Here is a 14,368-nt window from a genome sequence, read left to right on the forward strand (position 1 = left end):
AGAGATAAAGTATGATGACTTGTGATTCACATAGTGGTTGAGTGGAGTAGGAGGTGGTAGATACATTTAGTGGAATTTCAAACTCACAATATCCATAGACCAAAAGGAAGGGGAAAATACCACACAGTCAAAGTCAGCTATCCCAGCTGGACTGGAGTTCAAAACAAAAGAAAGAAAATGTGCATCATTTTTACCATAACAGTGTATGGGAGGGATCCTGCACCATCATTTGGGATTTAAAAACTAATTATAGCCCATGTGCTGAATGTGAATTACCTTAACCTAACTTTACCCTTAAACTAAAAACAAAAGATCAAATATTTTCTGATCTTCCAACTTCAGCGAGTGTCTTCCAGTATGTCCCCATTCATCATTGAGCAAGAATCCGTTATTCCAGCGCGGCATTACTTTTTCATTATAAGTGGTATCATAGTTATGTTATCAATAATTCACGGTAGGGAGAAAAAAATATAGGATATTCTTCTGACAGCATTAAAATGTGGAGACTGATTATGCAACATAATCCTCCGACTCTAGTCTCTTTGTACTCAACACACACAAAGTTATATAATGATCTCAAAAATATGATTTAAATCATATGCAAACAACAATAGATCTCTTTCAGATCAAGTGTACCCGAAGTTTTTCCATTTCAAGCAAAGATCTGACATTTCTGTAATGTGTTCAATGTATGTAAAAGTTCACTTCTAGTTAGTACCTGCTGGTAGCTTTTGCTATACTATCACAGTAAAAGTTGAAAGCCCAGCAGGATTTCAAGTTTACATGTGGTAACTGGAATTTTCATTTCCATGTGTTCTATACAAGAGAGAGTGTATGCATCGCTTCAGAGAAGTCACAGTGAAGCCCTATAGAGAGCTGTTGGCATGGCGTCTTGTTCTGGGGCATGTAACTTAACTGAATGTACTCTGGATCAGCTGAAATCTCTTCACTACATCCTACCATTCAAAAGCTGTAGCATTAGAAGGCAAAGAAGTAGTAGCAGTGGTAGGAGTAGAAGTGGCAGCTGTAACATTAATTTATGTAATAGCAGTATAAGGGGAAATGCAAAAGGAAGACCATTAGTGGTAGACATAGCAAGCAAGTATGAGAAGCAGAGGAAGCAGTACAGTCATATACATTCAAGTAGTACTCGAACATAAGCAACTGGGAATGAGTCTTACATCATTTATGAACAAGTTGCAGTTTCAGTTTCTCTGTCAACTTGCTGGTAGATAATCTAATCTGACCCTAATTCTGTGATCAACTTGATCTTATCAACCATTAGGTTAGTTCATCTGACCAACTACAGCACACTGACCATGAGAGGCTCCTGACCTGATTCACTTTGCTTATATTGGATGTGGTGGCGGATGGGCCAGGACAGGAGGGAACTTTCTCCATCTCTTAATGGTGTGAATGCGCTTAGCATGCAATGCTGTGGCTCCTAACATCACCAGCAAGTGGAGACCCACATGTACAGTGTAAACACACACACACACACACACAAGCTCACATGACATAGACAAGAGCCATTACTCTTTAATCCACCGCTATAGCTGGCAGCTTTAAGTATCATGCGCTGGACACACCCACACAGTCACTGTTAATCTCTGCTTTTTAGATATGTCACCTGTTACTAAAGTCTATTCAGTATTCACACAAAATTATAAAATCACCATGGAGTAAATTTTGAATGTGTATGTACACTCATATGTGGTTTTGCATGGTTTTGTCTTGTCTATCTGTTTGTCCAGCTGATTTCCTGTCATTATAGTGATTATTTTCCTACATATATAGGCTAGCTGGCTGGCTACCTGGCTAGTTAACTGTGTGCCAGGCTGCCTAAATGGCTGACTGACTTGTGCAGCTTTATCCAGTTGAAACACTTTTTGTTCCTGAGTGGATCACTGTTTTCTCGGGTACCAAGTCTTGAAGTGTGTTCTGTCGGTCACTCAGCCCAAATCCACAGTAGGTGCGCCACACAGCAGGAAAGCAGATGTTTACACAGGTTAATTTACGAGCTTCAGAAACACATGTCATTTAAATAAAAAAAGAATATTAATCCCAAAACAAACCAATCAAACAGTCAATAGACTATTGATTATCCTGCCATTACCACAATTTTCTGACAATTCGTTCTCTTTTCCTTCTGACCCAATTCACACCTTCTCTGTAACTGGTCTTTAGGTTTTAAAGTGGATGTCAGGCGAACAGTGTTAAATAATGGGAGGCCATTATGTCTAGCAGACAATATTTCCACAAAATATAATCACTGAACCATTCATTCAACTTAAGGTCTGAATTGAGATGAAAAAGGAACAGTGATTATGATAAATTGCAATTAGGCAATCCATGAGAACAATACACTTCATATGCCAGGGTGGGTGGCAATTCAATTATGTCAATTTTGGAAGTACAATTACTTTGGAAAGATAAAGGGACATACTTCAAAATCCAACGTGTTTTGATGAGGGGGGGAAAAGCCTTCAGTAGGAGTTTGTTAATTAGTTCATTATTCAACAAAATAGGATTTAATTAAGCACGTCATGATATGTACTCTGTATTTGATTCCCCATAACCATGCAGCTGAGTGCAAGCTAGCAGATTACTGCAAGAAACTTTCCAAAACTCACTGACCTTTTGAAGGAAGAGGAGCTCTCTGATGGCAGAACCGAAGGGTTTTTTGTTTTTTTTTAAGCTGTTTGTGCAGTGCTAGTCGCTCTTTCTTTTCTGTGGAAAAACAGACACCCAAAAGCATGACAACGAGAGAAGAAGAACAGAAGAAAAGAAATACTTCTGAATATTCTGATGCCTTACAGTACATCTTATGTGCAGAACCAGCATCCAACTTATTTTTATCACACTGAAGCACTATCCACAATGACAATTCAAAGTCACAGCTAACGTACTGGCACATCGTAGCTCACAGTGCTTCTCACACACTACAGCACTTCGGTGCTTATTATTGCCCAAAAAAAAGTGCATTGTCTAAACTCATTTCTGGCCACACCACAGTGCTTCTATAAATACACAATATCTCCCACGTGAGGTGGACCCACTGTACTTCATGAGCCTCACCATGTGGTATCTATGGTAACCACTTACAGTAGGAGAAACTCAGCATGTGTGGTGGAGTGTGTGTGTGTGTGTGTGTTAGTGTGAATGTAATTCCAGACTATTAAAAGCTAAATGTGTTCACAAGAATGGAAAGGTGAGAATTTTCTGGCCATTGCTTTTGAAAGTGACTAGAAGTAAGTCATTGTGTAGGGTTAGAGTAAAGTCAGAATTAACTAAAGGTCAGCATGTGGTGGTCAAAGGGATTACATTTAAGGATATTGCTGGGGGTAGTAAAGATGCAGAGTCAGAAAATAAATATTGTTTCTTATATAACTTAAATGTATAGTTTAGGAACTATACATTGTGAATTGGTATTATGTGCACGCATTAGGGGTAGGACTTGCAAACACATATTGTGCGTATGTGTTTCTAAGTCAGTACCTTATTTCTAAAGACCTCAATTAAAAATAGGGTTTTGAAAACTTTAAGACTCAATATCACTCATTTTTCTCTCTCTCAACCTCCATAGCCCCATAACCTCAGGAGAGCACACAAACAGCAGTTCTTTAAAATCTCTGCTCCTTAGACATGATGTGCTGCACCACATCCAGTGGATTTGACGTTGAGAAAAAAAATTCCACTGCAGTTTCCATGGAGACCAAACCATATCGTCGTAAAATAAAATAAATGTTGATTTTGAGAAAACAGTTGTCCTCGCTGCCATGGCTGACCTTTCGCCTGACTGCAGCCAAAAGTTTCTCTATGAGCTGTGCTGGACAGCTGCCAACAGCCTGCAGTACAGAGAGAGGGAATAAAGGTGGTATATATATATAAAAAAAACAGCTCAGAGACTCAATTCAATAAGCTTTTTTGCTTCAGGGTTTCTACTGTTATTGAAATATATGTTATCTTTACTTAAGCTGACACAGATCTGTCAACGCAACACTCAGGGCACCCAGCACCCAAGGCACCAAATTTGCACATACCCACACAGACACAAACAGTTTGCACATGTACAGTACTTTTAAACATATGAGAATGCATCATCCCAACTTCAACACACATCACGCATCAAGATGGAAAACAAGTATGTTACCATTTCCATGGTAACCAATCCATTTCTTATCTGCGAGACAAGTTTTAATCAAAACTTCATTTTCTTACTGCCTCAGTTGACCTGTAAACTTCAGATGAAAAATCAACACAAACAAACGACAGAAGAACTTCAGCTGCATAAAGAATCTCTCAAGCCCCCAGTGAAAACCAGAAAATACAAAGAAGGGAAAGCTGAAATCATCAATATAACTTAAGATTAGAACTTTCATTTCTGTAGCTCATATTTTTAATATAACAGGGTTTAGACTGTGGGTATTTTTAGATGTGTAACGCTGAGGTATGTGTTTCTTGTATGCAGTGAACTATTTTGTATGTGAACACTTTTAGATATATACATATATCGTTTGTGAAAGCACTGTTGTGCAAGTGCAAATTCAGAACCATGTTTTTGTGCATCACCTTTGAATTTCTATTTCAGGTAGGGATGAAAAGCTTATGTATTTATTCATTCATTTTGTGAAACACATTAAGTGCCATCAGCACATCAATTAACAAAATCACATCATTAAAAGAAGGCCATCACTTACAAAAACCCCCCATCTTCACTGCAAAACAGAAACATTTGCTAAGGGTTGAGTTAGTGTCACCAAAGTGACACTTTTCTTTATCATCACTAAAGTGAAGGTGAAATGTGCAAATATGAAAACCTCTGAAAATGCATTTCATTTGTCTTTTTGATTTGCTAACCACAGCACCCTAGAAAAGCCATGATGACCACTTCACTGAAGTATCCTGACTCTGAAAGTCAACCTCAAAGCTAATGACAATAACAAAAGGTACACTCAGCCACAAACAAGAAAATGCTTGAGTTAAACGTTTCGTTCTCTCAGCTCTCCTTTCATAAAGATCGTTTAGCTGATGCTAAATTTGTACCCACATTCTGAATCCATGCATATGATATTCCTCCTTCAGCAGATGTATATGAATAGAGAGTTAGTACTCAGTCTCTATGGTTACCATTTGTAGTCATGGAAAAAGAATCAATGTCAAGTTAAAAGTCAGCACGTATGCATGAGAGGTACTTTGGCAACTCTGAGGAGCTGTTTTCAAACTGAGTTGATCCGATTAAACTTGACCTGGTCTAAGCAGCTGGCTGTCTGTCAAAGTTGCAATTTATTCACCTGAATACATACACTGATTGCTTGAAAAATAAAGAAACATTTTAGAAAATAGTTTCAAAATTATATTTCCAGTAAAATGCTTGGAAATAGTTCTCAGCTTATAATATTGATTCTTTAACAGAAGGTTACATCATCTGTTGACATCAAGTGAAAGCCTCACTGTGTTGCAGTACCTCTTGATCTTTGTAATCTGCAGGGGGTATTGTGAAATGGTGACACAAGAGGCCAACCACTGTTTTATCATCCTTTGTCACAGTCTGAATCATCGCTTTTGATGCCAAGATGCCAAAAGAGGGGCTTTTGGCAGAGGCCCTCAAATAATCCTCCCAACCACCCCCCCTTCCATCTCTCTCTCTCTCTCCATATTTTCATCACTTCCAACTGTGGCTAAATCTGACACTCAGCCTCAACTCCTGTCAGCAGTTCTGGCAGTGATGACCAACGTCTGTCAGGGACATAGTGAAAGACTCTGAGGCAGATGAAGATAGAAAGTGTGTGTGTGTGTGTGTGTGTGTGTGTGTGTGAAGGTAGGCAAGGAATCAGCCAACTATCTGCTGTTTTGGTGGTAGTTAGGCAGGGAAGGACACCACAACCTTGACGAAATAGCAGGTGGCGCCTTCTCTGGTAGAGGGAGGGTAATGAGGCATAAAGTTTGGCTGGATGGACTTCGTTTGTCCTGCTTATCTACACTTCAGAGGTCGAAACCACCACCGTGACATTTTGCCTGAGACAGGTGGAGATCCTGGTCCTGTGGTGGTGTTTCGCTTTCATGGAAACCCAGTAGTGCAGGGCGCATCCAGGGACAATTTCAGGCAATGCTGATGGGCCATTTTTCCTTGAGTAAAGGTGAAGAGTAATGGATGGAGTACAGCTACTGTAAGTAGCAGTAGACTATGGATCTGTGAGGTATTATAACAAATTCATGAGCATAAGTGCTACTGAAAGTGTTGGATCATTACAGCCTTGCTGGGAAAAAAAAGTCTAACTTTGGTTTCCTGATCCAGAGGGAGATTGATGAGCGCTTTAAAAAGCCTTTTATGAATGCTAGCACAAACTCATAAAACATCAAGAAAGTAAATATTCTTACATTTATTAAAATACAATCTACACCTTCTGAATTCAAGTTTCTATTTGTTACCGAACTAAGACAACTTTCCCATGTACAACCCAGAGGTACTTACATTTTATGCTACTCTATACCTTCGGTTCACAGGCAAACATATGACTTTGTTGTTCACTCTACTAGTTCATCTGCGAATTGGCTGGGCTGAATGTATTTCCTGTCCATAAGTAAATGTTCTTTGGGCAAAAAAAGGAAATTAATGGTTAAAATCAGTCATTTTCTAGTCAGCAATAACTACACAACACGTTGCTGGTCTCTGTTCTTTTTTTGGTTCATTTTTGTGGTTTCTGATTTCTCTTTTAAATCCTTACCTTCTCATCAATTAGACGGCCATCATTTAAATGTGCCTTCCACAGGCCTCTAATAGAGCTCTCCTGCTGAGTTAAGGAGCTCTAATCAGCAATGTCAATGCTGTAATTACACCACACATAAAAGAGAAATACAGAGAGGTGTTTTAGTTACAGGGAAAGGCATACTGCAATGTTCATCTCTGCCTGACAAATTGTGTTTGATTACACTGTGCATGTTCTGTATGTTAACTGTCAAAAGTAATACTGTTTGGTACTTTTTTTGATCTGACAGCCAAGCTTAAGTGCACCTTTCTGATTTCTTTTGAAGCTAAAATAAATAGGGAGAGAGATACATACATATATAGATATACAAAACCACCAGTTATTTATATATTTATTTTGTCTCCACTGCGTTGATGGCAGTTTCAAAGACATAATCATGACAGTAAGAGGGAGAAATGATGCCACTGTATTCTGGCCATGTGCTTTGGCATATTTCCGCTCCATCTCTGTGGGGCTGGATGGATATCAGAGAGTCAGTCCATGGGAGGTGCAACCTGCGGAGAACAGACCAGGTGGAAACTCCACAGTAAGACCACAAGCCGTAGAGTTTTATTAAGCACTGCATAGGAATCCACCTGCTTCCCTTACCACCTTCCCTCTGGACATGCCTGAAATGTGTAAATAAATAAATAAAAGCTGATCACACTAGCTTTATTCCTTTGCCAGTGTTTGGCGAAGGTCTTACAATGGCTTTGACAAGATTTAATTGAGGACACATTCATAAATGAGACATGTGGTGGGCAGAGACAGAATTATAGGCTCACCACTTACCATGGATAAACTCCATTAAAATGAACCTGTTTTTGTCAGGAAACTGATGTTTCTTGGAAATATCTTTGAGCACCGAACAATAGAAGGGCTACTTTATGATTCATAAAAGTCATTGTTGATGTATTTATTTTACTTTAAAGGTTTCGATTTGTGCAGTATGTTTGTGTGTCGTATTACTCCCAAAGTGGGGACAAAAATCTTTTCATTGGGGCTCAAAATGCGTGTGTGTGAGTGCATGCAAGTTTGAAGAACTAAAGCTTTTGGCTTCATTTTTTCACACCCAGTGAAATGCTCAGTGTGTGACAATGTGTGCCAATATTAGATTTTTCATCATGTTGGTTATTTATTGCAAAAACAAAAGCCAATGTCACAGCAGATGATGGACTAAGATGTGTTATCTGTGTACTCAGGCACAGAGTCCTCTCTCTCTCTCTCTCTCTCTCTCTCACACACACACACACACAGACACACCAATAGAAAAATCACAAGGCTCTTCCCTACTCATGCACATTTTCCATCTTGCCAAGATGCTAGCAAACAAACCCCTGTTTACTGACATGAAACAACATGAATGTCTTTTTTCAGAGGTCGGGGACATCCTTTTCTATTCATCAGCACAGGACAACCTGAATATTACACTGGCAGCAATGCATGGTGTTTTAACTGAGGGGTTCAGAAAAGCAGTCATTATATTCCTCTCAGTGCAAAGATACAGAAAGACATAGATGGAGGAAAGAGGGGAGCTGGATCCCTTTTGGGAATGTTTAACAACTGGGTAAATCAGGCATTAAGAGCAGCACAGCGGGTCAAAATATTTGTTTTCTTGCCTCAGTGCCAGTTTCAAAAGGGCATAAAGATCCACCCACTGACACAGAAGGGTTACAATACAACTTAGTGCTTTTTTTTGTTCTTTTTACACTCACAATATTTCGATTTATGAAATGCTCCATGGTCCCACCATCTGTTCGCCCTGTGATGAATATTAGTGAGATATGAAATGCACACTAAAAGAGGTGAAAATATGTAAACCTTTGATTTTTTTTAATGATCATATCCTTCATGTGCCACACAACCAAACATGTACATTACTTAAATAGATTGATTTGGTTTTCATGACAGTCACTAAAATATGTGCACCTGTGAGTAACAACAACTACGAGCTCTTTTTTGGTAAATGATATAGCTGATATAAAACATGGTGGGAGGTCCATTGGGATAAACATGTACCAAATGTCATGAGTGCTGATTTATAGCATGCCCTTGAGCAGTTCCTGCCAGCAGGTAACCAGGTAGCACCACAGCCACTCTCTAGACAAACTCTGTTTATCAGCATTATCTTTTATGGATACTATATTAAATCTGTGCTGTGCCTATCAACCGCTTAGTCTTGACAACTTGATATACATATGTATAAAATTGATTATTTGATTACATTAAAAAATGTAAACAAAAAAAAACCCAAAAAAACCCGCTAAACTCTGTTTAAGAGTGTTTTCAGTCTGTTTCGATTCCAAAAATACTCCAAAGATCGTAAACAATGCATTGCCCCAGATTTTGGCTTTAACTCTGACTGTGCAACACAAATCCAGATGATGCAAGATGCACTGTAAATATAATTTCCTTACGTCTTAATTGGATGCTTTGACTTGTGCTTTTGCATATAAAGTGAATTATGAGCTGAAAAATGCAGGACCTAACATATGTCTCTCAACAAGTTCTAATCAACCCCCTGCAGACATGCCATCAATTTTTATACAAGGGGGCTTGAAATGAAACCTTGTTTATTACCCAATTCCACCTTTTTAATTTTGAAATTCTTAACATTTTCAGCGCCCCCATCAGGTCAAACGGTGTGCACATTTTTATATTATTTCTAAATAATAAAAAGGATTCCAAACTACCAAATCAAAAAAGTAGATAAATAAATTAAAACAAAGAAGATCTCAACATGAGTAGAATCATATTATGGACAGTCATCATTTCTACTTGTACTTTTTACGTTGCAGAACATTTAGCATCTTCCTGCTTGGATCACTCCTGTTCCCCTCCTCTCAGGCAGCAGTGCCGCTGTAGGACTCCTACACATCCGCCTCTGATCCCACCAAATCCATGACGGTTCGTGTCCGAGTTCACACAGTGGCGCACATCCTGCTTGCTCGGTGCGTGGAGCCACAAACGTGCATGCCTGCGAGAGATGTGCTGAGTGTAGGCTTCAGTGCATTACTGCTCTGCCCCGTGCATCCAGCTTCCAACCCCGAGGCACCGCATTGGCACCGCGCCTCTCAGGGTATTAAGCCACGCTTCTCGTTTTCGCCAGGGGCCTGAATGCGTGGAGATCGATGCGTGAGCAACTGTTGGCGCACGGATGCATTAATAGCACGGAACCCCCCTTTCTGTGTGGAGAGAAAGCGATAGTGAGAGGGGAGAGCACATTCAGCACAATGGACAGAGTCAGAAAGGGATGGGAGGGGGCTGAAGTCACCCTTTTCAGAACCACGGACAGAGCCACCAACTGCTGGTCGGGTTTTTCTTTTTTCTCCCAAGCTACAACAACAGTTTTATCTCCCTTGTTCGATTTCTGCCTCTCATACAAGTTGACATCCGTGGTCGGAGGACAAAAAACAAAAACACAATTGCTCCTTTAACACGGCGTGTAGCCTAATTAGAGACAATACGATCTCATTGGGCTCATAGTCTCACATAAGCTTCGTATGCTCTGAAAGTTGGTGGTCAGCTCGAAAAGCTATTGATTCATAAAACTAAAGTCTCTCTGTAGTAACTGCTCTGATTCACGACGAGAACCTAACATACATTCCAGTCCGGACCTTTAGCTGGGAGTCCCCCCCCCTCCCCACGCCCCGAGTGGCTCTGCTGGAGCAGAGAGGTTAAGTGCCTTGTTTAGGGACGGCTAGATGAGTTGGCTGCCGCGCGGACGACAGACAAATCCACCCACCCACCCACCTCGCCCCCCTGTGGTTTCGAACCGTCAACTTATCCGTCCCATTAACAGCTTCTACGACAGCTACCTTCTCTGTAAAGAAACCAGGGAGACCCCCTTGTGCCCCTGAGTAACTTGTAGTCTTGGTTCGCCTTTAAATTTCCTCCGTGGCTGGGTACTACATCTGCCACTGCCATCAGCGGCAGCAGCGGCAGCGCTGCTTCTTGATGTTGTGGTCGGGAATACGCATGCGCCCGGCATTGGAATTACTGCACTGGCAAGAATAAGTTGGACCTCGACTGTCTTCACCAAAAGAAAAAAAAAAAACATAAGTATGGCAGTGTTCAGAAAAAACAGAATGGAGTGTTTTTGCGTGTGGTTGTTCCCTCTCGTGGTGGCCGTGGTACGCGCCCAAAGGTAAGTGAAAGGGTCGGAGGATGCTCCACTCATTTTTACTAAGTGTGACTGTGTTCCAGACGGCATGGAAAATACTTGGACACTTCATGGTTCAAGAATGTCTCGTATTCAAATCTGCTATGCACCTGTTCTCTCTTTTTGTTTCTCCCATAGTGCCGGTGTCAGTGACCCTAGCAACATGTCTTTGGTTAAAGAAACGGTGGATAGACTGTTGAAAGGTTATGATATACGATTGAGGCCAGATTTCGGAGGTAAATGAACTCGTAGGCTATTATTACCAACTCTGTTCGAGTTTTCGCCTTGTCAGCCTGCATAATAGTACGTTTTTTTTTCTTTTACTCCTGCAATAATCTGTGAGCCAATTAGGTTTGCAGTTTCGGAAAGTATAAGGAGGTGTTTCTTATCGGCTTCTCCGGTGTCACAGTCTATGACATTTTATATGATACAGCCGAGGCAAAATGTATCAAAACACACCCAGAGAGCCGATATAACTGGAGAAAACACGAGTGGTGTGGCTGAAGGATGGAAGATTAAAAAAAAAAAAAACAGCTTGTTTATTTGAATGAAAAATCACTACAGTGAACAAAGGTGGCTGTCAGCTCCCAGTGCACGTCTGTTGGAATTTAATAAAATTAAGTGCACATTCTTGCGCACATCCATGTTCCAGTTCGGGTCTTCACTGCGATTGCAATATGTTTATGACAAGATGATTAAATGTCAACAACTTTTAGGGGAATTACCAGCACTTTCACCGCGTCTTGGTGGATCTAATCCCAACCGAAACGAACATTGTAAACTATTATCCGGCTGACAACAGCTAAATTCACAAGTGTTAATATGTGTTCTCACCACAATCACATTATTAACCGTTTCTTTTAAAATGTGTCAGTACAGGCTGCATCTGACGTACAGTATCTGTGCTGCTTACCGTTGTTGTCATCTGTCCCAGGTCCTCCGGTTGGTGTGGGAATGAATATAGACATAGCCAGCATAGACATGGTATCAGAAGTTAATATGGTAAGTAGGCCATTATCACCTCTCCTTTGACAATATGTGACCATTCTGGACTAACGATCCCTGCTATGCATAAACCTACCAGGGGGAATACCCTCCCATACCACCGGGGAAACCCCTCTTGATGCAGGTCTGTGTAAATGTATCTTTTGCCCGATCACTCGCATCGACGTGTGGGGGTTTGAGAGCTCAAATGCAATAATCGTTGATGAATTCAACCTCTCTGGGGTTTTGGAATTGATTGACAGAGATGGACGCCTTGTTTTCGGTCTCCTAAGCTGATGGCTGCGTAATTTGCTGAGCAGGTACACAGCCAGGAATCACTAACTTCACAAAATATTTATTTTATTTTTTTGGCGGGGGTTGGTGGGTACAAGTTCAGTCCAAATCACATCTGTAATCCCTTACATGGGAGATCATAGCATAAGCCCCAAGTCATGGACTTTGCTTTATGAGAAGTGTTTAACATTGTCTGTTCCAGCTGGTTTAATGAGTGTTTTGCTGGAAACACTGAAAGTGGAAGAACTTGAGAGCTGTGGATATGAGAGGGGGAGATCAAGTTTTGCTTCATACAAGTGCACCTCCTAGTGATGAGATGTTAGAATTGCCTTACAGTTTACAGAGAAACTCAAGGATGCATTCTGTCATCACGGAAGGTCACGCTTGACATTTATAATGCAGCTGACAAGATGAACAAAATTGATATTTATGATAATGTGCATGAGACTGCGATAGGTCCATTGTCTCATTTTTTTTCTAACCTTGTCTCTTTCTGTGGTTAACCTCGACTGTTGGAATTAGCAGATTTTCATCATCTTAATCCAGATGTGTTCAGCTGTTGCAGTTGTTTTGGTGTTGCTAGCTGCGATGCGAGTTGTGTTGTGATGTCAGAGAGTGATTACACATGGGGATATATTTGGCAGCAGCACCTAAAGGCTGTTCCTCATGTCGTCATAGCTTTTGTAAACTATGCTGATGTGTAGAAATGAGATGAGAGAAAATAGATGATGGCATGTCTGTTTTTACCTGCACAACCACAAGCACATACATGCACACACATACACAAGCACACACTTGTACAAGTGCGGGTCTGCTGAGCCCTCAGCACAGTGGAAGTTAATTCTTAATTAAAGAAATGTTTTCCCTGTGTAACCGATGCAAAAGCTTGGCAGCTGCCTGACATTGAGTTCCTGTTAGTGCCTGTGTCCCTGTGAGTCCCTGCAAGTACAGTATGTATATTTTAAGTGTGGACATGGGATGTATTTCCAGGAATCAAACACTAAACGTATTACGTAAGATGCTATTTGCATCAACAACCTCATCATCTAATGCATAGGAGCTAGTTCATCTCATGTAGATGTAGCTTTTGTCAGCAAAAACATAGATAGTGATTGTTTTTAATGATAAATGTCCATGTAATTGGAACAAATTAAAAGTTGAGTTCGGGGTACTTGTACTTTTTAAATGGTATGGAGCTGAGAAAGAAAGCCCACAATCACCATATTTAGCCAAGGTGTTATGAGTATGGTATAGGACATACTGTACAGTGGTGTGTGTGTCCTTCAACAGGACACTCTGAAGTTTGTTATGCTTTGTTTATCATTTTCTCCACTCTGATCATCTCCTCCAGACTGCACCTTTCAGAAAAGACGCAGAGTATATCCTTGCTTAATTATTCCTTCCCGGAAAAACATCAGGAATGAGGTTTTATCCAGACACACCCACACACATGGCCAAACAAAGAGAAATCCCACCCTCCTTCCAAACACACAAAGCCAGTGCTGCACAGCTTCTTTGATCATCCCGTTCCTTTGTCAGGTTTGGCCCACTGAACACCCTCTAATGTGAAAGGGTAGTCATTACCACCTGACCCACTGGAGTCTCATGAAAAGAAGAGGCCACATGTGTGCGTAATGGTTTCAACATCTTTGATCTGTTCCCTTTCCTATAAATGTAACCACTTTTCAGGATGGCAGCTGGTGTAGAAGCACTTTCCTTTCTTCCATTTCCTCTCTCCCATCTGGCTGCCTGTCTGCCACTTATTTCGGCACGTGGATTGAACCACCATGTGTATTTCCTTTAGAGAGCAGATAAGGAACAGGCTTGAGGATAATGGAGAGATGTCACTGAGGGATGTATCCAACAGTGTCCCATTAGCTATTATGGAGGAGCAGGACATCCGTGTTTTGCTGTGTATTAGTAATGTATTCTTCTGTCACCCGCCACTGCTCTCTGTTGAAGACCTCACATTAAAAGCAGACACATGAAGGAGTGAGAACATAGCGTATTTATTTGATTTTTCCAGAGGGGCCATTAAAATAAGGAACTGCAAAGAGGTTTGTCTCAAACCATCTGTTTTAGCACTTTGTTACCAATGTCATAGAGCAGAAACCCATTTAGAGAGGAAAAAAAGAGAAACAGGCCTCTAGCTCACTTTAGATGAGTCACAAAACTAAGT

At 40.7% G+C, this 14,368-nt stretch overlaps 1 protein-coding gene across 2 annotated transcripts in view; it reads left to right on the forward strand.

The window, feature by feature from the left end:
* The window catches only part of LOC124070203 (gamma-aminobutyric acid receptor subunit beta-2), a 337,631-nt gene that overhangs the window by 273,908 nt on the left and 49,355 nt on the right, over positions 1-14,368 (forward strand). The window contains exons 1-3 of one of the 2 annotated variants that reach the window (XM_046409860.1): positions 10,216-10,896; positions 11,050-11,147; positions 11,846-11,913. In XM_046409860.1, coding sequence (XP_046265816.1) covers positions 10,814-10,896; positions 11,050-11,147; positions 11,846-11,913 — 249 coding nt within the window. In that variant the 5' untranslated portion in view covers positions 10,216-10,813. Of the gene's footprint in view, positions 1-10,215; positions 10,897-11,049; positions 11,148-11,845; positions 11,914-14,368 lie in introns of those variants that run through there. The other variant, XM_046409861.1, reaches the window with a different exon arrangement.

Source organism: Scatophagus argus, chromosome 14 (genome assembly GCF_020382885.2).
Source record: "Scatophagus argus isolate fScaArg1 chromosome 14, fScaArg1.pri, whole genome shotgun sequence".
NCBI lineage: Eukaryota > Metazoa > Chordata > Actinopteri > Scatophagidae > Scatophagus > Scatophagus argus.